This window comes from Colossoma macropomum, unplaced genomic scaffold (genome assembly GCF_904425465.1).
Source record: "Colossoma macropomum unplaced genomic scaffold, Colossoma_macropomum, whole genome shotgun sequence".
In the NCBI taxonomy this organism is placed as follows: Eukaryota; Metazoa; Chordata; class Actinopteri; order Characiformes; family Serrasalmidae; genus Colossoma; species Colossoma macropomum.
The window spans coordinates 31,818,297-31,846,123 of NW_023494810.1; the positions used below are offsets into that span (position 1 = coordinate 31,818,297).

At 36.7% G+C, this 27,827-nt stretch overlaps 2 protein-coding genes across 3 annotated transcripts; both read left to right on the top strand.

Annotated features, from left to right (window-relative positions):
• The first annotated feature begins 9,452 nt into the window (after positions 1 to 9,452).
• LOC118799687 lies at positions 9,453 to 16,494 on the top strand. 2 transcript variants are annotated; one of them, XM_036559670.1, is made up of 14 exons: positions 9,453 to 9,550; positions 9,845 to 10,147; positions 10,732 to 11,040; positions 11,158 to 11,211; positions 11,294 to 11,344; positions 11,491 to 11,544; positions 12,899 to 12,955; positions 13,098 to 13,154; positions 13,825 to 13,911; positions 14,044 to 14,062; positions 14,185 to 14,216; positions 14,319 to 14,350; positions 14,447 to 14,513; positions 16,263 to 16,494. In XM_036559670.1, the coding sequence occupies exons 1-14, from the start codon at positions 9,496 to 9,498 to the stop codon at positions 16,337 to 16,339; spliced, it is 1,254 nt and encodes a 417-aa protein (XP_036415563.1). In that variant the 5' UTR covers positions 9,453 to 9,495; the 3' UTR covers positions 16,340 to 16,494. The 2 variants fall into 2 exon arrangements, with proteins under 2 accessions (XP_036415563.1, XP_036415564.1); XM_036559671.1 differs by having other exon boundaries at positions 12,902 to 12,955.
• Positions 16,495 to 21,475: 4,981 nt separating this feature from the next.
• LOC118799961 lies at positions 21,476 to 27,028 on the top strand. Its single transcript, XM_036560104.1, has 16 exons — positions 21,476 to 21,586; positions 21,878 to 22,174; positions 22,321 to 22,629; positions 22,746 to 22,799; positions 22,888 to 22,938; positions 23,449 to 23,450; positions 23,999 to 24,020; positions 24,236 to 24,292; positions 24,387 to 24,443; positions 24,602 to 24,625; positions 25,028 to 25,114; positions 25,247 to 25,265; positions 25,390 to 25,421; positions 25,524 to 25,555; positions 25,652 to 25,718; positions 26,885 to 27,028. Exons 1-16 carry the CDS (start codon positions 21,532 to 21,534, stop codon positions 26,959 to 26,961), a joined length of 1,242 nt encoding a protein of 413 aa, XP_036415997.1. The 5' UTR covers positions 21,476 to 21,531; the 3' UTR covers positions 26,962 to 27,028.
• The last annotated feature ends 799 nt before the right edge of the window (positions 27,029 to 27,827 follow it).

A 27,827-nucleotide genomic window follows, 5' to 3' on the forward strand; every position in this document is an offset into this window, starting at 1 on the left:
AAGAACATCACTCTGTTCAGAACCTTCTCTCTGTTAAGCTTAGAAGGCAAGATATTTTTCAATATCCGGTCATGATAACTAACCAAGTTCCTTCTGAAGAACAGCTACATTAACACCTTTACTCAAAAGATTGGGATCCCTGGAGTACCTGGCTGGTGGTCACACAACTCATCAGGGTGGCACCAGAAGGCAAGGGAGACCTGACTGTTATGGTTAGACCATAGCAATGCATACGGATCCATACCACACAAATTCGTTGAGCTTGCTGCACATTAACATGTTCCCAGGAAAATCAAGGACCTTGTTCTGGACTATTATAGTAATTTCAGACTAAGAGGCTCTTCTGGATCTGGCACATCGGACTGGCATCGGCTTGAGAAAGGTATTGTAACAGGCTGCAAATCTCAGTCATCCTTTTCATCCTCACCATGAACATGATTGTCAAATTAGCCAAGGTACAATGCATAGGCTCTTTGACCAAGACTGGAGGCGACAGCACCCAATACGAGCTTTTATGGATGACCTGACTGTTGCTATCTATTTCAGGCAGCAGGTGGATACTCCAAGGCCTAGAGAGGCGTATCACCTGGGTAGGGATGAGCTTTAAACCAACAAAATCAAGATTTCTAGTGCTAAAGAGGGGAAATAGTGGTAGTTTTGGTTCTCACTGGCTGGAGTCATCAACCCATCCATAATAGAGCAGCCAGTTTAGAGCCTCAGAAGAGATCTCTGATTGCAGCCTCAAAAGATGCCACTTCCATCTAGAGAACCAGCAAGTAGCTCGAGGCCTGGCTGGCAAAGGTAGACAAAACAGGCCTGCTTGGGAGGTTCAAGGCCTGGATTTACCAGTATTCCATATTACCCCAGATCCTGTGGTTGTTGCTGGTGTATGCAGTGCCCATTACAGCAGTCGAGGCCCTGGAGAGGAAGATAACCAGGCTAGGTCAACCCCACAGTCTGAGCACATCTTGCAGCTCTTGATCAGTGGCCTTGCTGAAGAGTTTGTTATCACGGACATGGGAAGCTCACCAGTACAGAAAATCCAGGGATCCAAAAGTGGCATCTGCCAGCAACCAGGTTCACACAAGCAGGAAATGGAGTGCAGACAAATCTCTGGAGGTGGCGGAGTCACAGCTAAGGCAGAAGGCACTGATGGGGTCTGTAGCAATGGGGCATAGGTTACTTCCAGGTGACCAGGGGTGACAACATCCAAGGCAAAGAGCAGCAGCATCTCATTCAGAAGGAAGTGCAGGTGACTACAGGAACAAAAGAGACTTCAATCCAAATGGGTTGAGCTATTCCTCGGTCACAGAAGTGGGTAATAAGAAACACCCAATGACCCCAGGATACTTCGCTGATAATGTGTTTCAGTGCATCTGTAAGATACAGTTCATCTACAGCCCTGTGCAAAAGTCAGCGACCACCCTTTTGTGTAATTTTTGGTTAAATATGTTTTCAGATTTTTTTTCTGACAATAAAAAATGAATAACTTGCACTTAATGGCTGGTTTGACTGCAAGTGAAATACATGAAATGAATAAAAGGGTGGTATGTATGTCATAGACCTGCACTGTAATTTCAATTTCTAAAGATAATTTAATGTATTTTTGGTTAATAATGTACAGCTAAAATGTTCAAGTTTGCAAGTATGTGCATACTTTTTTTGTTTACACCAGTGTAAACCTAAAAATATATAATCTGGAAAGTCTCAGATTATGTTTATTTGTCTGGTAACTAGTTGAGAGGTTCACAGGGTGAAACTGCTAAAGTTGAGTTTCTTGTTGAAGGTATTTTGGAAGCAGGCCAAAGCTCAGTCTGACCACAGAGTACTTTGAAACAGAACATCAGACATTCATCAGTCTGTTCAGAGTCATATTTATTTATAAGGCTGCACTTTCAATGTTCATGGTCTGTGAAACGACCTATGACCGAACTATAACTGAATATACAGAGACGGCTTTCAGTGTCCACCACTGACCTTCTGATGAAACAGGGCTGCTCTTCAGTGATCTGAAGCCAGTCTTTATATTAAACACTTTTAAAAAAAAATGTCCAATGGTTTGACATTAATCAAAGAAGAAGGAAAACTTCCAAAATAAATTATAAATTAGTTTATGAATTAATTTATCCTACTTGTCTTTAAACCAATATTTATTTCACATGGCATAAACATACTATTAACATTTGCTTAAAATTAGCCTCCAACTTATATTTTCATATAATATTCACATCACTAAAGACAGCTTTAATATACGGGAGATGGTCAGAACCCAGTGCGAAGAGTTGATTGGGGCATAGATTTTGCATTGAAAAACAAGAAGTGAATAGTTGGCAAGTGGTTTTCCATTCACTCTGTGTCTCTTCACAGTCTTCTCTCTTGGTGATGGTGAAATGGCTCTGATCATCCTCCTCTCCTTCTGTCTGATTCTGGAAGTTCATCCTCAAAGTGAGTCTCACTGACCAGTTTGTGTTTGTGTTTTTGCACCCTGTAAAAAGTATCAGTGGTGTGGATGAACTGAAAAATCTTATAATGTAATGGTGTTCAGTGATTCCGCAATAGAGCTGCTTTTACGGTCAGAGAGTTAATTAGACTAGAATAGGAATTAATGAAATCAGACACTGTATTCAGATTCAGATTCAGATTTGTTGTTTATATCCAGTGTGTATCCAGTGTGAACTGTTTGATGGTGTTGTTGCAGATGTTCCTCAGCCCCAGCTGGTGGTCTCTTCTACAGGGAGAGGGTCAGTACTGCTGGACTGTAAGACTCCGTATGCTGGAGTGTCTCGGTGTTATTTCTATCCAGAGAGAGACGAGACAAATCTAAAACTCTCTCCATCCTGTCAGCTCTCACTCACTGGCTCTGAACTGACCAGGTGGACAGGACGCAGTTACAGTTCACCTGAACCAGTCAGTGTTATTTGTTACTACACTGTGAGTGAATCAGGTTTTTCTAAACCTTCTCCTCACTCTCTACCAGCTACAGTCACAGTCCTGGGTAAGTCACTTACTCCATTTTGTGATGTGTTATTGTCTCCTTAAAGGGGAATTCTTCTTTCTTTACAGTGTTAGTAGGTAGTAGGAACCAGAAGCCATATTATAGAAATATCCCAAGTTAAGATCTGACAAGGTCAAGTAAAGATTGTTTACAAACTTGTTTACATTTAGGAATTATATTTGTCTTACAGGGGCTGTATTACAGAAACCTACTGCTGAAATCTTATCTTCACCAAGTCACCATGACAGCTTCAGTTAGAACTGAATTTATAAGCTATTACAGATTAACAGCTCCTAATTTCATAATCCTATCCTAACACCAGATAAGAAAAGAGTATTACACTCTGTTAAACAGCCGGGAGCCTGTCGCAATATTAACTTTTTTTCCAGTTTAACACAGTTTGGTTGTGTTTAGATATTTTTTGTTTACAACAGTAGCTGTCTAGATAGCCAACTTACATTTTTAACATTATTTTCATAACATGTTTACATTTCAGCTGTTCCTGTGTTGTGAGTTGCTTGGTAACAGGCACAGTAGTTGCTCGACTTTGAGCAGTTTAGGACTTCCCAACCTCGCTGTATTACAGTAACATCCTCACTCTCAGTCTCCGTTTCCCAAAACTTTAACTGGCTGCGCCAACATTATTCCTCCTAATAATACCTTCAACCCCGTCTCAGTATAAGTAATGAGAGGGGACAGTGGAAAACGTCTCTGCAGTGTCAGGGATTTTTAAATTGCAGGAAAAAAAATCTTACAGTAGAACCACCATTCTGCAATTTAAATAAATGTAACATCATTATGCTAATTATTGTATGCCATGCTGCCTGTCACAGCTCATCAAAACTGATAGAAACCAAAGGTTAAAACAGAAGTTAGGACACTGTTGGAGTTTATCCTAAACTTAGGACAGTATTTAGGAAATTAGGAGGCTTCTGAAGGATAAACTAACTAACAGAAACTGTTATTCTGTAGGAGCTGCTGTCCTAAACTGAAGTTGTCTTAGTGACTAAACAGATATGATTTCAGAGGCAGAATGTTTCTGTAATATGGCCCAAGGGGTCACTATGACAGCACCTCAAATAAAATATATTTTATCTACTGTCCAAAACCACCAGTGATCCTGCACGTGTCTTATGAGCTTTAGATGATGGTAAAGTATAGGGAACTTTTAGAGGTGGACATCTGGTTCCTATCACCACCACTGTAAACAATTATGACTAAGTTTCTCCAGAGCAGAGCACTTCACACCAAACCACTCTGAATGAAATGTTGAAGAGTCAGTGAAATTCCTTTTAAATCAAATGGTTTTGAATTAACATCAAAATGTTTGGTAGTTCACTTGGAAAAAAACAACATAACAAAAAAAACACCTATTGGTATTTGTAATGGTGTTCTTTATTCTTCTGCAGATAAGAAACCAGAAATGAGTGTCCGTTATGACAGTCAGCATGATGTTGTCACAGCTGTGTGTGAAATGCTGCTGTCAGGGTCAGTAAGAGCTGATTTTAGATGTAATCTCTACACTGGACACCTGCTGTACCTAAAGACAGAATCTAGAAGAGGGAACTCTGGGAAGTGGAGTTTTTTACAGCATCTAAAAAGGATCTGTTGAATCGTCTGCAGTCAGTAAAGAGCAGAGAAGTGAGCTGTGATTATTCACTAAACTCTGACCCGTCCGTCCGCTCTCCAATGAGTGACACATATGATATAACAAGTAAGGACTTCAGCTCATATGTATATATATTTACACTTTATACACAGAAATCTTTTTTTATTTCTTAATATAGTAACCTTTCATTTGTGTAATATAGGTTTGTGTTTCATGTTTTTTCAGATCTGCTTCTTATTGTAATGAAGAGAAATATGCCACATAATATTTATTGAATATTTACTGAAATAGTCCAGTTATTTATAGATATTCTGCAACAATAATATTTTACATCTCTTTTATTATACATTTAATGCAATAGTCATGTGTATTCCATTTCTGTTTTGTTAGATTTGCTCCCTACATCAACACTGCTGTCAACAACAGCAGAGAAATCTACTGCAGGTCAGTTTATTCTTCATCTCTCTCACTGCAGAACTCAGTTAGAATATCAGAGCTGCTCTTTATGAGGAAACATGAAAGGTGTTTACTGTGAGATTGTGTGATGTATAGTTTGATTTTAGGACTTTTGTTTTTCCAGTAGAACTTTGTTATTGCAGAATCCAGTGACGTGAACCAGCAAGTGGGTGATTAAACAGGGAGGATAAGTCATTTATATTTGGAAGGATTGGGGTTTTACAGTAGCAGAGAAACAGGCTGTGTAAATCATTCTCTGTTGTTTTTAATAGTGGCTTGAAGTTGAAACAACATAACCCTGACATTGTGGACGATATAGTGATGCCTACCTATTTAATACTGCCGATAGAGATGGGATGGGATAGGTTTTGGGATGTAGCATTACAACCCCCCTCATTTCTAGGAAGAATGAGAGACTTATTGCAGTTAATTGAATAAGTAGATATTTTGGAGGTCTATCTATGAGTGTTATTGTCTTTTACAGAGATTTGAATGGATCCTATAGGTATAACACTACATCGTCTGCATAGAGAGTAACCCTGTGTTGTATGGTAATACCTTTCATGTTATTGTTCTGTCTAATTGCTGCTGCTAGTAGTTCTATAGAAATCGTAAATAAAGGAGATACAAGGATGTTCTCTCTGGTGCTTCTATGCAGTGTAAAGCTCTGTGAAGTGGTCTCAGACTTTTAGACCTGTAATGTCAAGGAACAGACTCAATACTGGATCCAAGCGTAAGCTGACTTTATTTCAGCCAGAGAGTCAGAAAAACAGTCTGAGGCAACCAAAACAAAGAGGAAATCCAAAAATCGGAAAAAGCCAGACAAGCAGTAAGTCAAAGAATGTGAAAAACACCAAAAGCAATAAGTAAGAAGGCTTAGAAGTGCAGAGAATGACCGGACAAGACTTCACAAAGACCCCAGTCACAATACAAGCTATATATAGAGACAGTAATGAGAAAACAAGCTTCAGGTGATAGTCAGCCATTAAAACTCGGGAGAGTGTGACCTCTTCAGGCGGGGAGGGGAATCTCCAGCCAAGAATGTGACAGGACCTTAGAGTGTATCATGAAAAAGCATTCAGTAAAGTGGTGTTTAATGTGTTGTGGAGTGAAACCCTTCTTTTTTATTTGCAGCTTCTTCTTTTGAGTTTATTTGATTTTACTAATTAATTCATATTTAATAAGCCCAAATGCAAATCTAAGAAACATACTTAGGTATTTGGCTTAAGTATTCATTTTCCTTTTGTTAGATTTGCTTCCAACATCAACACTGCCCCCCATAACAGGAGAGAAATCTACTGCAGGTCAGTTTATTCTTCTCTCTCTCACTGTAGAGCTCAGTTAGAGTATCAGAGCTGCTCTTTATGATCTACTGTCTGATTCTCTCTGCATCGTCTGATTGTGGATCTGTATGTTGCAGGTTCCTCTACACACTTCATCACCACAACGCAGTCAACAAATAGTGAGTAACTGAACGTTTTTTGGACAGTTTATCAAGAAAAGCCGCATTCTTGAAAGTGAAGTTTAATGCATTGTGGAGTGAATCCCTTCACACGTTCTGAAGCTTCTTCGTTTAGATGTTTATAGCGTTTATTATTGATTTTGCTGATTTATTTAATACATGAAGTCCATATGTATGTCCATGTACATGTCCAGACTTATTAAATATATATACAGGCTTAGGCATTTGTTCTATTTGTTAGCTTTGTTCCCAGCACCAACACAGCCGTCCACAACGGAAGAGAAATCTACTGCAGGTCAGTTTATTCTTCTGTCTCTCACTGTAGAGCTCAGTTAGAATATCAGAGCTGCTCTTTATGATCTACTGTCTGATTCTCTCTGCATCGTCTGATTGTGGATCTGTATGTTGCAGGTTCTTCTACACACTTCATCACCACAACACAGTCAACAAATAGTGAGTAACAGAAGGTTTTTAATGTAGCACTTTAAAGCCTCAAAACACTTTAACACACATTTCCTTCATTATAAATCAGGCACTGTGATATTTATCCCTAAACATTTCTCTGTGGTGTGTTATGAAGTTTCATTACTTGTTTATCACTTTTAGCAGGTTTATCTGTAACTTCCTACAACTCATCTACACATCATTTTGCTCTAAACTTAGAATCACATTGTATTTCTCAGCATCATTTCAAATGTGTTAATAAATAGAACATACCTTGGAAATGAGTATTTTTCTCCGTGAAAACTTTTATGGTGTGTTTATGTGGATGTTTTTCTTTCTCAGCAGCTTCTTCTGCAGTTCCCACACTTTACAGTGAGACCACACTGCCCTCTACAAGCTGTGAGTGTCTGACTCAGCCCTTCCTTCTGCTGACATAAACTAGTAAGAAGTAACACCAAAGCAGCCGTGGCTCCATGTTTCTCACAATGTTCCTTCTTTATCAGCTCAGCCATTCATAGCAGAAGAGAGAATGACTCTGAGTGAGTTACTTTCTTTCCGCAACTGATACTAATATTTATATATTATACTGAAGTCCTGCTGTAATTATGGTCAGGATGTCTTTTCACTGAAGTTTCAGTTACAGAAGTCTCATTTGAAATATTCTCTGTCTCAGTGTGGCGGCCTGTAGTACTGTGTGTCAGTGCTGCTGGACTTTTACTGATTGGACTGACCATCTGGATCTGCACATTATCCAGTGAGTTCACATTTATTTATTTTTATTTTTATTTTAGTAATATATTGACTGCTTTACTTATTGCAAGCTTCAAATCCATTTACAGATGCTGACGAGGCAGTTTACACAGTGGTCATCTACAGCCTGTCCACTAAGGAGCAGTTCCCAGGATAAAGCGCCAGTTTCCTCATAACAATGGACAGCGAATAGAAAACTGGTCATTTTTCACACTTGATTTGTTTGAAAAATGGTTAGTGGACAGTCATCATTTATCATTAAATGCATGGTGGGTCTTCAAGAGACAACATTAGGCTGGTCCACCTCATATCTTAAGGACAGAACTTTGAAATTTCCCATCACCTGTGGTGTTCCTCAAGGTTTAATTGTAGGTCCTCTTTTATTGTCTCTGTATATGCTTCCTCAGGCTCCATCTTCCAAAAACATTATGGGCCAGATTCATATAATTTGCCATGACATTAAGAGCAAATAGAGTGATGGTAACAGATTTATAAGGAATACAGGTGTGTTTTATTGTGGCATCATGGCAAACTGTTTAACTGCTGTTGTATTAAGATGATTTCAGATTCCCAAAAATTTTTGCCATAAAAAATTGAGGTGTTACGGAGAAACACATTATTTACAGATTCCGCTCACTCTTTCAGCTGGCACTGTATTTAACCCCCCCACCCCCCCCACCCCCAACCACTGTGTGAAAAGTAAGTCTAGCTTGTAACCCAAATAATGAAGAGTAATTTGATGTGTAGTTTGTAATTGTGTTCAAATTGACTTTACTGCCAGCAATTTCAGCTCTTCATCCTACATGTCAATTTACAAAATGTGATTTTTTTTTGTATTATTATTTATAGATTTAATTAATTCAGCCAAAATATTTTATTTACTAGTAGAATTTTATTTTTACTATGTGTGTTTTAAATTCCTGATATCAAATTTTTTAAGAAATAAAATGGTAATTATAATTTCAGCTTGTCAATTTTATTTTATTTAATAAAAATACTACATGCTAAACTTTAATTCATGATAGCAAAAGTATGCAGGAATAGTTATTAATGCAGTGCAATACTACACCTTTGAAATGTCACCTTTAAGCACCTGGACACACTTTTTCACAATAAAACATCAAAATACACTGATTTTTCCAGTCCTCTCTTCTAGTTTATAACAGCTTCTTAGTTATGGTCCTAATGGTGGGATCCAATATTTTTGTTTTTGACAAATGTTACTGAAAAATAGAGGATTTTTTCTGAAAGAGTCTGTACATAAACACTGTACTTGTATTATATAATAGTATTCAATTCCAAAGCTGTGATGTCCTCTAGTGGACAACATGAGTTCCTCCTCTTCATGAGGGGAGAGTGATGGAGGTGCAGACAGAGCAGACTCTGAATTAAATATCTGTCTGATTAGGGGTCTATATGTAATGTCTTAGCAAACAGTTTTTCTACTCACAATTTTTGTGGATGTGCATGTTGGACAGAGAGTCACACTCACACTGCTGAACACAGACCACAATTCTCTGATCAGAAGATCTTGGTGTCATTATTTCACTGTAAACTGTATAAATGGTAAATTATGTTATGTTTCTGTAGAGCAGGAAATATTCACACATTACAGCTATTGATTTACTTTAGTGAAGTGTGAGATGATCAGAACCCAGAAGAAGAGCTGAAGAGAAACTAATTGTCAGTTTTAAAACCAGAAGTGATCAGTAGTGGTTTTCCTGTCGCTCTGTGATCTGTGTGAGTGAAGCGTCTCTCTTCTCTCTTGGTGATGGTGAAATGGCTCTGTTCATCCTCCTCTCCTTCTGTCTGATTCTGGAAGTTCATCCTCAATGTGAGTCTCATTTATCAATTTGTGCATTTGATTCATTATGTTGCTTTACTTTGAAGTTATTATGCAAAAGTTCCAATAAAATGCACCCTGTAAAAATCATCCCTGATGGATGGACTGTTACATCTTATGATACAATCAGATGCTTGTGATGAATTTGTCCTCAATTCCAGATGTTTGTAGAGCTGCTTGTGTCAGACAGATGGTTAGATTACAATAGGAAGTAATAACATTTAATAGACTTGATTATATACAGTCTGTATCTAGTTGTTTTAATGAAGGGTCTATATGTTGCAGATGTTCCTCAGCCCCAGCTGGTGGTCTCTTCTACAGAGAGAGGGTCAGTACAGCTGGACTGTAAGACTCTGTATGCTGGAGTGTCTCAGTGTTATTTCTATCCAGAGAGAGACAAGACAAATCTAAAACACTCTGCATCCTGTCAGCTCTCACTCACTGACTCTGAACTGACGAGGTGGACAGGACGCAGTTACAGTCCACCTGAACCAGTCAGTGTTATTTGTTTCTACACTGAGAGTAAATCAGGACTCTCTAAACCTTCTCCTCACTCTCTACCAGCTACAGTCACAGTCCTGGTCCTGGGTGAGATACTGAGTATTGTAATGTGTGTAGTGTCTGCTTATTTCAAATTATTTCCAATTGACTGGTCTAATGAAGCGGCACGGTGGCGCAGTGGGTAGCGCTGTCGCCTCACAGCAAGAAGGGCCTGGGTTCGATTCCTGGCCAGGCGACCAGGGTCCTTTCTGTGTGGAGTTTGCCTGTTCTCCCGTGTCTGCGTGGGTTTCCTCCGGGTACTCCGGTTTCCTCCCACAGTCCAAAAACATGCAGTCAGGCTGATTGGACACACTAAATTGCCCCTAGGTGTGTGTGTGTGTGTGTGTGTGTGTGTGTGTGTGTGTGTGTGTGTGTGTGTGAATGTGAATGTGTATGTCTGTCTGTCTGCCCTGCGATGGACTGGCGACCTGTCCAGGGTGTATCCTGCCTTCCGCCCAATGACAGCTGGGATAGGCTCCAGCACCCCACCGCGACCCAGAAGGATAAGCGGTTTAGATGATGGATGGATGGATGGATGGATGGATGGTCTAATGAATTATTTTACATGATTGGTCTAGCAGTTATTCATTCAACACCAAGATTGTGTAACGGTGTTATTTATCACTTTGCAGATCAGAAACCAGTAATGAGTGTCCGTTATGACAGTCAGTATGAAGAGTTCACAGCTGTGTGTGAAATGCCGCTGTCAGGGTCAGTAAGAGCTGATTTTAGATGTAATCTCTACACTGGACACCTGCTGTACCTAAAGGGAGAATCTAGAAGAAGGAGATCTGGGAAGTGGAGCTGCAGTTTTACATCATCTAAAACTGACCTGTTGAATCATCTGCAGTCAGTAAAGAGCAGAGAACTGAGCTGTGATTATTCACTAAACTCTGACCCGTCCGCCCGCTCTCCAATGAGTCACACATATGATATATCGAGTAAGTACATCAGCTCATATGTGCATTATTCATACACTTGTAGTGTGTTCATTTTATTCTGCATTAATGTTATGATTAAATGTATTTCCTGTTTTTAAGTGTTTGTGTTTCGTTTAGATTTAATTCCTGTACCAACACAGCCGTCCATAACAGAAGAGAAATCTACTGCAGGTTAGATCTTCCTTCAGCTTCCACAGTTTACTTGGAATAAGAAGGACCACCCTTTATAATGTATTGTGTATTATATGTGCAGTTTCTTTAGTTTCCTCCACACTTTTCGTCACCACAAAAGGCCCAACAACTAGTGAGTAACAAGTTTTCTTGCATAATTTTCCACTTACAAATACTCTGCTAACATTTCTAGGAAATGCTTTAATGATTCCTTTCACAAACATATCTGTTTAAGATGTTTCTGTGTTGTATTCTAAACAGCTGTGTCACTCTTAACAGGGTTACCTGTAGTTCCCAGTTCATCTATTGTGACCAAAATGTCCACTATAGCCAGTGAGTTATTGATTCAGTCCTTACTAATCTCAAAATAAACTGCAAGATAAATAGTTTACAAGCATCCATTCTTATTCAGCATAAATTAAATAGTCAAAGTTAAGAAATAAAGTTCTTACATGTCTCTGAGCTTCTCAAATCAGAGCCAGTAATGTCTTATTTATACTGTACATTTTGTCCCAAACACTGTTAATCATCACTGTCAGAATTCAATAATTCCCCCTAAAATGAGTCACCTGTCTAAGTGAGTTAATTTCACATTTAAAAACTCTTTAACTCAGTGGAACCACTGGTGGTTCCAAAGCGCACTTCGTCGTATTCTTTACTTCATAACTTTCATATTTCATAAGCTACATTCTAAAGGTGGGGGTCGTATGAGAGCTGTAACTGTCTTCTTTCCAGTCAAATAGATGGGTGATGTAATTTTAAACCCTTATAATAAAAGAAGCTAAACTCACATTTTTTTTTTCTACTGAAAGTCGACCCGTTTTTCCACAAATCTGGGCTATAAACTATAAACAGATGGCGTCTCTTCAGTGATCTGCTCTGTAAAAATTATTTTAATAAAAAAAATACAAAGAGTCTCAGACTTTTGGCTTTCAGCAATAAATCGTAAGCATATAGCAATATGTTTCTGATCATAAAACACATTTTTTGTTAATTTAAGGGGAGCTTTTACAAAAAACAAACAAACAAACAAAACTTTACTATTATTTTATACAGTTACTGAATAATTTACCTTATGATCTGGTCGTGTAAATTCAGATGGAAAAATACTAAATATACCCTGGAGAATAAGAGGTTAAAAACAAAGATATGACCTCACTAGTGGCTGTTGCATTATGAACAGACTATTGTGTGCCTACATTAAACTACACTATTAAAGGGTTCTTGAGCAAAGAAAATGGTTCTATATAGAACCATGAACACTTAAAGAACCCTTTGCATAATTAAATTGTTCTTCAGATTGATGGGGAATGAGCTGTAGACGATTCTATATAGAACCTTATTGAAAAAGGGTTTGTGACGGCATCAAGCCTGTAACAACAGAAGAACCCTTTTTGGTGCCATATAGAACCCTTTCCATAAAGGTTCTGTATAGAACCATATAAAACACATTCTCTATCAGTGTGATGAAATATTTCACGATGCAAAGAATCCTTTAATCATGCAAAGGGTTCTTTCAGTGTTCGCAGTTCTATATAGAACCATTTTCACTAAAGAACCCCTGAAGAACCACCTTTTTTTAAGTATGTAGACATATACACAGTTTTTCAGAAGTCTTTATAAGAAGATCCTCTTATATCTTACATCCCATTACCTCTTGAATGTTTATGCACTTTTAAATTCTCAGCAGCTTCATCTGCACCTCTCCCAGTCTCTACTACGACAGCAATGCCTTCATCCACTGGTGAGTCCTGGTTGTGCTTATAGATTAATGTTATTGTAAAATGTGAATCTAAAAAAATAGATACTATAGAGGTCCGGTACATATAAACTTGTTCATGCCGATATACTTGTTTGACAAGCTATGACCTAAATACATTTTACAGCTGGAACAACTCAAACTACCTGGAACTATGATGATTACATTTCATCAGATGTGAAGAGTGAGTCACTAAATCCAGATTCTAATCTTTACAACCACATTTAATACGTTTTTGATTTATTCAGAATTTTACTGATTTCTGCATCTTTCTCAGCTTCCACAGTCAGGAGAGTAACATAATATGCAGATATTAATATATATTTTTTTTTTTACTTTAAACAATTACAAATGAAATTTGAAAAAACTGGAAATATCTGCATATTTTTAGTGAATGAATTAATGAGTAACTGTTATAACTTCTCTCCTCTAGAGACCCAAGTTCACCATCCAGAAAGTGAATCAAACAGTTCTGTCACCTTTAACTAATTTAACACAATTTATCTTCATTTAATATTTTAAATCTGAAATAAATATTTGTATTTGTCCTCATAAATTCTCTCGAGCCCCATTACTGGTCTGTGTAGCTGCTCCAGGTGATGTTGTGATGGTATTTTCTGTTTTTCAAATCTACAGTTTTCCACTTATCCCAGGTGTCGTCGATCAGCCAAGACATGTTTGGCGTCCTAATTTAGCTTCTTTAGTTCAGATCAGGAGCTACGAGGCTGGTGATGCTAATAAACTCTAGAAGTCTCACCTGCAGAATCTGATTCTTCCACATGTGCAGACTTCATGCAGGTGTATGGAGGCTGAATCATGTCTGTGATGTCTGTTGTTTTTATAATATAATTCAGGTTCACTGCTCATCATTGTACTGTCAGTCACTGGTACCAGCGTCTTATTGGCTGGAGTGATGATCGTCTTTCCCTGCAGGTTTATCAGTAAGTCCATCAGCTCAGATTCACTCGTACAGTGAAGACAAAATTTCTAACAGCTGTAAAACGTACTGTGTGCAGTGAACTGTGTGGTGTTGTGGTGATTATTAAGCTGAAAGCTCAATTCTTCCATTGCAGAGAAGCAGAGGACTGACAGGTGAGACGCTGACCAATGAACTGTGCATATAAGTATAAAATCCATATTTTTGTCATTCTAGGTTCATAATAATGTCACTAGACGATGCACAAAGTTTTGATATATGCATTTATTCTTAATAGACTTAAAGTCAACTCAGCCAGAGGAGATCAGGGTATGTTTCATGACTGGAATATGAATCTATAATTACTGACAGAAACACTAAAACTAGATCATTTCTAAGGAGCCACATTCAGCTGAAATGACTGTTTTGCAGGAGACATGATGGCCGTGCTGAGTGTGGAGGAAGTGAGTGATATTTCTGTTATAATGTTGATCAAGTTGAATAAATTAATCTTTCAGATTTGCTTCATAAACATTATAAGAGTATTTTCTGCCATTTAGTTCGGTCCAGGAGCTGCTGGAACCTACTCAATGTTTACCTCAGTGACCGCACCTTACCAGCCATCAGGTAATTAACACAGTACAACAGGTCACTTACACAATGGCCTCAATTTTCAGAATTATCCTTTTATTGTAAAGTAAACTCTTTTTGGGGTTTGACGAGGAAGAGTTCCTACTTTTAGTGCTGGACTTTCTTTGAGTCCCTGTAAAACTCAGTGGTTCCACTGTTGAGGTCATTTCAGATGAATTGTGATCATCCTGACCTGCCCTCACTCACTTCCTCACTAATAAAACAGTAGCTAGTAATTTATGCATTTTTATCACAACTATTTCAGGCACTTCATGAGTGATTTGATTATGATATCCTTATTGTAAATGCAGGGCTGGGCAGTAAAGGAATATATGTACCAGTGTTACATAATCGGGATACAAAAAAGACTGTATTCTGCTACAGTTACAGTAAAAAGACAGTAATTAGATCACAGGTACATTATAAAAAGAGTGGTTTGCTGGTTTAATGATAAGTATTTCACATGTAGATTAAAGGAGTGTTTAATTTGGGAGAAGGGTGAAGAATCTCTCTCCCCAGCAGCAGTTTACAGACTTTTATTCAGCCTATCTATATGATGTTTAGTAGGCATTTTATTTTTATTGGCCGATCTGAGATCTGCAGCATTAGAAAGAAAGGTTGATCTGAATCAGGTGTTTATTCTGGATTTCCACACTGCCAGATTCTACAGCAGCAGACTGATCTGATCTGACCAGACAGTAAACTCTTTATTCTCGTTTGTTGCTCCTTAAAACTCTACAGTTTGACTGGATATGAATCAAACCTGCCAGGTTTTAACTAACCGTCTAAACCGTGAGTGAGTGCAGTCACCGAGCGGCAAAGTTGGTTTTGTTTTCACGTGTGTGGTTTATTTCTTCAGTAGTTTTTGAACGATGCGTGAAAATGTTAAAATTTGTAAATGATCTTTATGTGTCACTAAGACAATCAGCGTCCTCTTAATTTTTGAGTGAAATTAATGGCTTTTTAAGCTCATATAACACGTTCTGAGAGCTGATTAGGGACCGTCTACAAACCACCGTCATCATCAAGTTTGAGAATCACGCTCCGACATGAAACCTGATGATCCAGTACAGCATTTTAGCAGATAGAACACACATGATGGCCAGTCAGAGTGTTTAGATGTGCCTCTATTTATGGTTATTGTTGATGAGGGGTCTCAAATGAAGATTTGTACCAGGACAGCAGTTTAATATTGAATTATATCTAATGTACTGGATCACTTTACATTAATCACCTGCTCCATTGTGTTTCAGTCTCAGAACTTTTAGTCTCAGTGTACCAATTAAAAAAATCCTGTTAAAATAATTCGATTTCTGATCTTCAGGATTTGAGTGCACATGTTTAAACTGAATAAATTATACTGTTTTACAAATTTGCCATCTTTATGTTTTAAATATTTCCATTTATTGCTCCACTTAGATTTGGTCGTTCTGCTAAATGTGAGACCAGTTACGGTCAACAACAGACAAATAATCCAAAAGTAACAGGAAATAATCAGATTGCATCACTTTAATATATTAATCCTTTGGATTAGGTTTCAGTTGCATTTTTAATAGGTAATCTATAATAATCTGTAATAGAATACATTGTTGAAGTAAAAACTGGTGTGACTTTGCAGGTTTACAGGTTTGCTCTCATTACATTTATGTATCAACAAGACATTTTACTCTACACTCAGCTCCTTCACTTCACTACACGAGTAACACTGTAGAGTGAATGATTAAACTTCAGACTCGTCCATTACAGGTGCTGATAGGACAGTTTACACAGTGGTGATCTACAGCCTGTCCACCCAAAAACAGAAATCCTTCAGCTTCTTCTGAAAGATGGATGACACACAGAAAACTGGTCCTTTACAGGGGAACTCCACCACTTTTCCAAAATCGCATATTTAAGTGGTTCAGATGTAAACAGAGTGATTCAGAGTGGTTTGGTGTGAAACACTCTGTTCTAGAGGAACTTACAGAGTCAGAATTGTTCACAGTGGTGGTGATAGGAACCAGACGTCTGAAGAGTTTGATGTTCACTGGTGGTTTTGGATAGTAAATAAAATGTCTATATTTGTGTTGTAGTCATGGCGACCCCTGGTTCCTATCACCACCACTGTAAAGGAATCTGAGTCCCTACAATCAACCATTTCACACCAAACCACCATTTGTCCATTGGTCAAGAAATTTTAATAAAATGTTTTAATATAATAAATATTTTGTTCCAGCAACGTTATGTACATTTTACAGTCTGATTGACTGAATGTAACTTCTCGGAACGGAAGTCATTGTCTCCAGATTTGAGTTTGAATTCCTTTGTGAAATATGATGGAAAGATTTGCTAAAACATTAATGTACATTATTATGTTTTGTACAGATGTGTCTCCAGCTGTTTGGTCTGATTGGACTGATATGACTTTGTGAAACTGCAGTTAAGCTCTCTTTAAATTTCTGTATCAGTAAAACATTTTCAGCTTCCTTCTACACTTTGACTACACTAGTAATATAGAGTGAAAGGTCAATCTTACCTTCTGTGTAAAGACTGTCGATGGGACAGTTTAAACAGCAGATCTACACCATGCTGGATAAATCTACCCATAATCCTCTGGGTTAAGGTTGATTTATTATCATTTATGATCCGTAATTCCTATAAATTTACTGTTGTGAGATCCTACATGAAACTAAATGTATTTGACAGTGTTGTATTATGAATCAGTGCCTTGCATTGAATTAATATTACAATTGCATGATGTATTATAGAAACATTAAGTCATCTACATTAATAATATATTTCAATTAATAATAAACTATTTCAAAGTACAATAAAAGTTGTCATTCAATTCTCTGTATTTGTACTGTGTGAGAGTGAAATGAAAGTGTTTCTGCTGGAAAGTGTGAGAATGTTCAGTTGGTGTGATGTGGTTAAGAGGGAGCTGTGTGGACTGAAACTGCTCTGCTAAGTTGGTTCATTGTGTATTGGTTTAAAAAAAGCCCACCAACACCAGTGAGGCTCCGGAGAGCAGCAGGGTGCTAAATATGTGGTTTATTCTCGGGGGGGCTTTTAAAGCTACATTTGATGTTTATGTTCTATGTTCTATCTTGAAATGTTTAAAAATCTGTCTGCTTTTTACAGCCGTACAATCCAGTTAAAATCTCCAAATGATACTAATCTTCTGCTACTTACAGTAGAACCCTGTACAGAGGAGAATGTTGCAGGTGGAACTTTGATGTATATACAATGAACATTGACATATATACAATGAACATTGATATATATGGAATGAACATTGATATATATACAATGAACATTGATATATATGGAATGAACTTTGATCTATATACAATGAACATTGATATATATGGAATGAACTTTGATATATATGGAATGAACTTTGATCTATATACAATGAACATTGATATATATATGGAATGAACATTGACATATATACAATGAACATTGATATATATTGAATGAACATTGATATATATGGAATGAAAGTCACTGTTGAAGGGTTGAGGATGGCCAAGAGAAACTGTGCATCAATAAATGGGCATTAACAAACTCCAGGTGGAGCTTAAAGGAAGGGAATTCTGATAAAGTGACCGGTATCTATACACATTGATCCTGTGGACAGAGTGACCTGAGAGTGGCTGATATATGATATGAAGCTACAGATGGGTGGATCTTCAATATATACATAATTTGACATGGTGCAGAAGAAGAGTCAGCTGAGGCCATAACTTCTGTTTGAAAAATGCTCTTTTATTGAGAGCGAGGGAAAACAGTGCCACTTGAAAAGCAACTGAAAATTGAGGTAGGTCACTCCTAGCCCTGCTCTTTCTTCTGAGGGTCACCAAACACAAACACACTCTCACTAACTCTGAGCTGGACACAAAATAACAGAGTAAACACAAACACACACTGTAAGTGAAGAACAACAACATAGCAACATATATATATATATATATATATATATATATATATATATATATATATATATATATATATATATATATATATATATACATATACACATACAAACAAACAAACAAACAAACACACACACATATATATATATATATATATATATATAGTTACGTTCCTTCCTAAGGGTATAAAACATTAATGTACATTATGATGTTTTGTACAGATGTGTCTCCAGCTGTTTGGTCTGATTGGACTGATATGACTTTGTGAAACTGCAGTTAAGCTCTCTTTAAATTTCTGTATCAGTAAAACATTTTCAGCTTCCTTCTACACTTTGACTACACTAGTAATATAGAGTGAAAGGTCAATCTTACCTTCTGTGTAAAGACTGTCGATGGGACAGTTTAAACAGCAGATCTACACCATACTGGATAAATCTACCCATAATCCTCTGGGTTAAGGTTGATTTATTATCATTTATGATCCGTAATTCCTATAAATTTACTGTTGTGAGATCCTACATGAAACTAAATGTATTTGACAGTGTTGTATTATGAATCGGTGCCTTACATTGAGTTAATATTACAATTGCATGATGTATTATAGAAACATTAAGTCATCTACATTAATAATATATTTCAATTAATAATAAACTATTATATATTAGTATAATAAAAGTTGTCATTCAATTCTCTGTATTTGTACTGTGTGAGAGTGAAATGAAAGTGTTTCTGCTGGAAAGCGTGAGAATGTTCAGTTGGTGTGATGTGGTTAAGAGGGAGCTGTGTGGACTGAAACTGCTCTGCTAAGGTGGTTCATTGTGTATTGGTTTAAAAAAAGCCCACCGACACCTGTGAGCAGCAGGGTGCTAAATATGTGGTTTATTCTCTTGTGCTGGGAGGACTGCTGCCTTAAGTTTAATTATTTATAATTAATATAATTATATATTTATATAATTATAATTACAATTATAATTATAAATAATAATAATAATAATAATAATAATAATAATAATATTATTATTATTATTATTATTATTATTATTATTATTATTATTATTATTAAGTATTATTATTATTATTATTATTATTATTATTATTATTATTATTATTGTTATTATTATTATTATTATTATTATATAATTATAATTGTTATTATGATTTTTTTTCTGATAAAATTTGCTGAACTTCATATAATCAGCGAATTGGTCATTAAGGCAGGTTTGAAATGTTTAAAAAACTTTTGACTTTATGCAGTTTTTTTCTCATTATTTTTGTACAACACTGACAGAAATGAATATCGTATAGAGTTGTGCCTCGTTGGTCTTTTGGTGCTGTTCACCCCAGAAGAGAGTGATCAATTCGCATAACAACAAATTCAATATCATTACCTTATCAAAGAATCATTTCAAATATAGCACAGTATTAATAGACCGTTTCAAAATCAATCAGCTGTTTTACAACAAGCTTTACAACAAAGATGTGTGTAATAAAGGTGTGTCTCCTCTGACACGCTGCAGGTAGAGCTTTCTAATTCTGTATAATGCAGTGTGTCTCTTAGATAGCAGTGTGTCATATCTGTGATTAATAAACAGCTCAGATTTACTTCATAAACTGTCTTTTGTTTTGATGTAAGTATCTTGAAATTCTTCTCTGTAATATTTAAAACAAACACACCATAAAATATATAGTTTGCAGGGTTACATGGCATAAGCAGTTAATAATGAATTTCATATATCATTCACACCTGTTACAATCGCCTCTCATACAGCTGTAATAATTCAAGTCAGAATTCAGCAGATTCTCACTGGCTGTTCACAGCACAGTCAATGCACCGACTGCAGTATCAGTGTATTAAAAAACATTCTTTTTCTTTTATGATTTGATATCACAGTTTTGTTTTATGCAAATTGTTTTTTAACAATGAATGTTTTAAAGCATATTTTCTAGACTCTGGATCCTCTGGATCTCCTTTTCTTTCCCAGATTCTCCTTCATTATCAGCTCTGTCTGTTATAACAGAAGAGAAATTTGTATGTTGTATGTTTCTGTATTTTAACTCCACTGTAAGTCTTCAGTCTACAGTCCTGTAAAACGATCAGTCTCATGAAAACAGTTGAGAGTCTGTGGACTCTTTGTAGTGTAAGTTACAGCAAAGTCTTTGTTTTAATAACAGTGACTTTGCAACAGTTTATAATACAAAGTAGTTTTCTTTATTATCATCACGAGTTCAGTAAAAGGTTCAAACTTCATGAACTCTGATGAATTAGTGAGGGAGCTGACAGACACAGACGAATCCAATACAATACAAAAGTGTACTGAGCAATGAACAGACACGGAAACATATACTCATATATATATATATATATATATATATATACTAGCATATTAGCTCATTATTTATACTAGATTTCAAACATTAATATGGTAGAACAGGTTAAGATATCAGATGGTATTTTAAGATTTTAACCAGATTCCATATGTTGTTGAAACACAACATCTGCAGCAAATTGTTTTAAAAAGCAACATTTTAACATTTGAATAAGAAAATAATCTTAATTTGTACAAGGGTGCCCAAACGTCTGCATATAGATGTTCAATATAAAGTGTTCTAGATATTGTTTTTATTATATCCATATTCATATTATTCTACACTTTCCTCAGTCATTATGACATCATAAGTGTAAGTGGTTTAATATTATTGAAAACAGTGATTCCACACTTTTCAATGTAGATGTTCACTCCAAATCAAATCTGTGTGCAGAGTGTTAGAAAAATATATGTTTAAGAACCATTTTAACCGTATAAGTGTCATACAGACAGTGTCACTCAATCTGATTATCTACACCAACCACTGTTCTATTCAGAACAGTTTGGTGTCTTTATTTCACTGTAAACTGTATAAATGGGAAATGATGCTGTGTTTCTGTAGAGCAGATAATATTCACATATTAAAGCTTTAGCGATGTGGGAGATGATCAGTGTTCTGAACCTGTGTGAAGAGCTGACCAGAGAAGGGAATTTTGAATTCAAAAAAGGAGGAGTGGTCGCTCTGTGATCTGTGTGAGTCGAGTGTCTCTCTTCTCTCTTGGCGATGGTGAAATGGCTCTGATCATCCTCCTCTCCTTCTGTCTGATTCTGGAAGTTCATCCTCAACGTGAGTCACTGACCAGTTTTCTCTCTGTGTTGCCTTTGTTTGATGATAAGTAACTGCAGACTTTAATGAAATGTTCACTGTAAAAGTGTCACTGGTGTGGATGAACTGTAACATCTGATAATGTGGTGGTGATCAGCGACACAATCAGACACTTAGGCATTTAGACCGAGGATTAGATTACAATGGAAGTATTAATGAGCTACATTCTGAAATTAGTAAATATACTAGTATAGTAACTATACTATCCAGTGTGTATCCAGTGTGAACTGTTTGATGGTCTGTGTGTTGCAGATGTCTCTCAGCCTCAGCTGGTGGTCTCTTCTACAGAGAGAGGTTCAGTACAGCTGGACTGTAAGACTCCGTATGCTGGAGTGTCTCAGTGTTTTTTCTATCCAGAGAGAGATGATAAAAATGTAAAACTCTCTCCATCCTGTCAGCTCTCACTCACTGGCTCTGAACTGACCAGGTGGACAGGACGCAGTTACAGTTCACCTGAACCAGTCAGTGTTATTTGTTACTACACTGTGAGTGAATCAGGACTTTATAAACCTTCTCCTCGCTCTCTACCAGCTACAGTCACAGTCCTGGGTGAGATACTGACTCAGTTTTGTTCATGAGTGTCACTGTCTGCTTAAATCAAACCATTTCTACCAAACTGAAGGGTTTACAATCAAGAGTTTTGCTAGTTTTTCACTCATCATTTGTGTTTTATGGTGTTATTTATTCCTGTGCAGATAAGAAACCAAAAATAGCTGTCCGTTATGACAGTCAGTATGAAGAGTTCACAGCTGTGTGTGAAATACCGCTGTCAGGGTCAGTAAGAGCTGATTTTAGATGTAATCTCTACACTGGACACCTGCTGTACCTAAAGGGAGAATCTAAAAGAGGGAACTCTGGGAAGTGGAGTTGTGTTTTTACAGCATCTAAAACTGACCTGTTGAATCGTCTGCAGTCAGTAAAGAGCAGAGGAGTGAGCTGTGATTATTCACTAAACTCTGACCCGTCCGCCCGCTCTCCAATGAGTCACACATATGATATATTAAGTAAGTACATCAGCTCATATGTGCATTATTTTATAAATTTTTATTGTGTTCATTAAATTCTACATTAACATAACAATCCCAGATGTGTCTTCTAGAACTGTTTGTGTTTCTTTTAGATTTGCTCCCTACACCAGCACAGCCGTCCATAACAGGAGAGAAATCTGCTGCAGGTCAGCTTATTCTTCTCTCTCTCACTGTAGAACTCAGTTAGAATATCAGAGCTGCTCTTTATGATCTACTGTCTGATTCTCTCTGCAGCTTCTTTAGTTTCCTCTGCACGTCTGATCACCACAACAGACCCCAAAACTAGTGAGTAACAAGTTTTCTTACAGGATTATTCCTCCTACAAAAACTCCAACCCTAAGAAACACTTCAACACTTTAACCCTTCCTTCTTATAAACTCTGCAGTGTGTATGTTTGACATGTTTGTGTGTTGTTTTCTAAACAGGTCTGTCACCTTTAACAGAGTTACCTGTAGACTCTAGTTTGGCTCTAGTTAGCCTGTGAGTTACTGCTTAAATCCTCACTACCTGGACATAAATCTCAAGATAAATAGTTTGCAAGAATCCAGTCTAATTCAGCATAAATTAAACAGCCAAAGTTGTGGTTCTCAGATTATCACTGTGGAGCCAGTAAACACTTGATTACATGATTATAGAGTGTTTTATCCCAAACAGCTTCCAGTGTTAAACTAATCTTTTTTTAGTCACTGTTTAGTTATTTAGTTTGATTTACTGAGACTGTATGAAAGGATAGATATGATAATAATACCATCTCTTATTATTAATATCTGTCATAACCTCTCTTCTCTCCTCAAGCTGTAAGTACCCACGTTACCCATCAGCATCAGAATTTAACAGATCCTCCAAAAAGTGAGTCACTTTACCAGCCATTAATATCACATTTCAGAAAAAAGATCTTTAGAAAGTCTAATGACTCAGTGTCTGTGCATTATGATCAGACTACAGTGAGCATATCAGTGCTGTCAGAACAAAACCTCATCTCTCCATTTTTCACGTTTTTGGCTTTTGACATGATTTGAAAACAACTACCTTCCTATATATTGTGTGAAAATTTCATGATGAATGGACTTAAAGAAACGGCCCAAAATGACTTGGAAAAAAGTCTGGTTCCATTGACTTACATTAAAAGTACAGTATGTCTTTCCTTCTCCTGTAAAGTTACCATTTTCCACATACAAGCTTTCATTCTGACCGCAGTGATATGTTAATCAGGACACACACAGCCTTTACAGAAGTCTTTATTAGAAGAAGCTCTTATGTATTACTTCCTGTTCCATCTTACAGATGTGTTTTATGAAGATGTTCAAATTTATTCTCAACAACTTCTGCAATTCTCCCATTCCAGACTGAGACAGTTTCACCCACTTGTGAGTCCCAGCTGTGTTTACAGATTAATGTTACTGTAAAATGTTAATGTAAATCAATAGAAATGTCTACAATTCGTACTATCAGTTATTAGTAGAGATCCAGTACAAATAAACTTGATCATGTTGACAAATTTGTGTGAAAATGTATACATTATATATATATATATATATATATATATATATATATATATATATACTTTTTTTTCATTTTACAGCTGCAGCAACTCAAACTACCAGGCACTATGATGATTACAGATCATCAGATGTGAAGAGTGAGTCACTAAATTCAGTCTCTAATATTTACAACCACATTTAATACGTTTTTGATTTATTCAGAATTTTACTGATTTTACTGATCTTTCTCAGCTTCCACAGTCAGGAGAGTAACATCAGATAATACATCAGTAAAACATCCCAGCACAGGTAAATAACTGAATAACTAGTGAATCAAATATTATGCAGACATTAATATTACATTTTTACTTTAAATTAATTACTATTGACATTTGAAATAACTGCAAATATCTGAACATGTTTAGTGAAAGAATTAATGAGTAACTGTTATAATGTCTCTCCTCTAGAGACCCAAGTTCACCATCCAGAAAGTGAGTCATCTTATCAGCCATTAATATCACACATTTAACTAATTTAACTCAATTTATCTTAATATTTTAAATTTGAAATAAATATTTGTTTTTGTCCTCATATTTCAACTCGAGCCCCATTACTGGTCTGTGTAGCTGCTCCAGGTGATGTTGTGATGGTATTTTCTGTTTTTCAAATCTACAGTTTTCCACTTATCCCAGGTGTCGTCAATCAGCCAAGACATGATTGGAGTCCTAATTTAGCTTCTTTAGTTCAGATCAGGAGCTACGAGGCTGGTGATGCTAATAAACTCTAGAAGTCTCACCTGCAGAATCTGATTCTTCCACATGTGCAGACTTCATGCAGGTGTATGGAGGCTGAATCATGTCTGTGATTTCTGTTGTTTTTCTATTATAATTCAGGTTCACTGCTCATCATTGTCCTGTCAGTCACTGGTACCAGCGTCTTACTGGCTGGAGTGATGATCGTCTTTCCCTGCAGGTTTATCAGTAAGTCCATCAGCTCAGATTCACTCGTACAGTGAAGACAAAATTTCTAACAGCTGTAAAACGTACTGTGTGCAGTGAACTGTGTGGTGTTGTGGTGATTATTAAGCTGAAAGCTCAATTCTTCCATTGCAGAGAAGCAGAGGACTGACAGGTGAGACGCTGACCAATGAACTGTGCATATAAGTATAAAATCCATATTTTTGTGTCATTCTAGGTTCATAATAATGTCACTATATGATGCACAAAGTTTTGATATATGCATTTATTCTTAATAGACTTAAAGTCAACTCAGCCAGAGGAGATCAGGGTATGTTTCATTACTGGAATATGAATCTATAATTACTGACAGAAACACTAAAACTAGATCATTTCTAAGGAGCCACATTCAGCTGAAATGACTGTTTTGCAGGAGACATGATGGCCGTGCTGAGTGTGGAGGAAGTGAGTGACATTTCTGTTATAATGTTGATCAAGTTGAATAAATGAATCTTTCAGATTTGCTTCATAAACGTTATAAGAGTATTTTCTGCTATTCAGTTCGGTCCAGGAGCTGCTGGAACCTACTCAGTGTTTACCTCAGTGACCGCACCTTACCAGCCATCAGGTAATTCACACAGAACAACAGGTCACTTACACAATGGCCTCAATTTTCAGTCGAGGGTTTCACCTCATAATTATCCTTTCATTTTAAAGTTCACTGTTTTTGGGGTTTGACAAGGAAGAGTTCCTACTTTTAGTGCTGGACTTTCTTTGAGTCCCTGTAAAACTCAGTGGTTCCACTGTTGAGGTCATTTCAAATGAATTGTGATCATCCTGACCTGCCCTCACTCACTTCTTCACTAATTGTGAATCTACACATTTCATAACTGATAAATCATATGACACCTGCATCTGTAAACGTGAAGGACACAGAAACAAGATGAGGATACAAAAGTTCAGAGTTCACTAAGAATATGAAACAAATCCAGTCCTAGTCCAGTTCCAGCAGGGCCGGGAATCTATCCTGACATTTGGGAATCGAGAGCTGATCTGCAAAACTCTGGACTCGATTCCACAGTGATGTTCATGTTTGCCCAAACCTGCAAAATCAACATTATACTGATGAAGATTTGATGACAATAGTAGATAATTCACTCACAACCTCAGAGACGCTCCTTCACCAAGTTTAGACTGAGTTCTCTTTGGATTCTCTTTCAATGATCAGATTCATCCCCTCGGGGACGGGGGCCGAAACACAACCCATGTTACAAAATGTTCTTCCACATGTTAGATGCAACTACACATTACCACCACAGAGGTCTCCAAATCCTCCAAGTGAATAATGTGGTTACAATATGGACAACATATAAAACTCATCAGCTTTCAGGAATTTTTAGAATATATTAAACAGGATAAGAGACACACTGACTGTTTAATATTTAAATGTGTTTGAACACTGAACAGAATCATGCTTTATTTTTCTTTTAACTACTTAACTGTAGAAATATATTGTGTAATATCCCAGTATTTAATCATGAGCTCTCCTGCTGTATAAAATACTATATGAAAGATATAAGGAGCTGCTAAAACACTCATCTTTACCCCGTGTACGACTGTGTCTCCTGCTGTTTGGTTTGATTGGACTGATGATGGTGTGTTTTTTTCATGTTTGCTCTCATTAAATTACTTTACAAGTCATTTTTCATTCAGTCTCTACACTCAGCTCCTTCACTTCAGTACACGAGTAACACTGTAGAGTGAATGACTAAACTTCAGACTCGTCCATTACAGGTGCTGATCAGACAGTTTACACAGTGGTGATCTACAGTCTGTCCACCCAAAAACAGAAACCCTTCAGCTTCTTCTGAAAGATGGATGACGCACAGAAAACTGGTCCTTTACAGGGGAACTCCACCACTTTTCCAAAATCGCATATTTAAGTGGTTAAGATGTAAACAGAGTCATTCAGAGTGGTTTGGTGTGAAACGCTCTGTTCTAAAGAAACTTACAGAGTCAGAACTGTTCACAGTGGTAGTGACAGGAACCAGACGTCTGAAGAGTTTAATGTTCACTGGTGGTTTTAGATAGTAAATAAAATGGCTATATTTGTGTTGTAGTCATGGCAACCACTGGTTCCTATCACCACCACTGTAAAGACATCTGAGTCTCTACAATCAACCGTTTCACACCAAACCACTCTGAATGACTGTTTCTGACTGCATCTCAACCACTGAAGAAAAAAACTGGCCTGTTTACAAAAGTTATTTTATTGTGTATTTTAATGTTGCTGTTGTGACAAAAACCTCCATTTTTGTCTCTTTTGCCTTTTTTTGGTTATTAAAAAAAATTATGTATAAATTTCAAATCTAAAAAATGGTCCATTTACTTGGAAAACAATGTAGTTACACTATTTGAAAAATTAGTTAATCTCAGCAAAAGAACAGACATCATGAGCTAAAATTTGCTGAAAAATATGACCTTTAAGTTTGTTCCGTGTGGAGGATTTGCTACTTATTTTTTACTTTAGCAAAACACATAATTGAGCAGATGTGTTCAAATGTTTGAATATGACTGTGTATACAATTTTACATCAATGTAAACTTATTAATAAATATTTGGAAAGTCACTGAATGTGTCTGATTGTCTGGTAACTGGTTGAGAAGTTTATAAAGTGAAACTGCTAAAGTTGAGTTTCTTGTTGAAGGTATTTTGGAAGCACAGTTTCACCACAGAG

Coding starts and splice junctions, on each gene's coding strand:
- LOC118799961 (XM_036560104.1), top strand. CDS start 21,532: ATGGCTCTGATCATCCTCCTCTCCTTCTGTCTGATTCTGGAAGTTCAT. Junction 24,444..24,601: donor AGTAAAACATCCCAGCACAG/GTAAATAACTGA, acceptor TCTCTCCTCTAG/AGACCCAAGTTCACCATCCA. Junction 25,422..25,523: donor CTCAGCCAGAGGAGATCAGG/GTATGTTTCATT, acceptor ACTGTTTTGCAG/GAGACATGATGGCCGTGCTG.
- LOC118799687 (XM_036559670.1), top strand. CDS start 9,496: ATGGCTCTGTTCATCCTCCTCTCCTTCTGTCTGATTCTGGAAGTTCAT. Junction 10,148..10,731: donor AGTCACAGTCCTGGTCCTGG/GTGAGATACTGA, acceptor ATCACTTTGCAG/ATCAGAAACCAGTAATGAGT. Junction 13,155..13,824: donor CATTTCATCAGATGTGAAGA/GTGAGTCACTAA, acceptor AATATAATTCAG/GTTCACTGCTCATCATTGTA.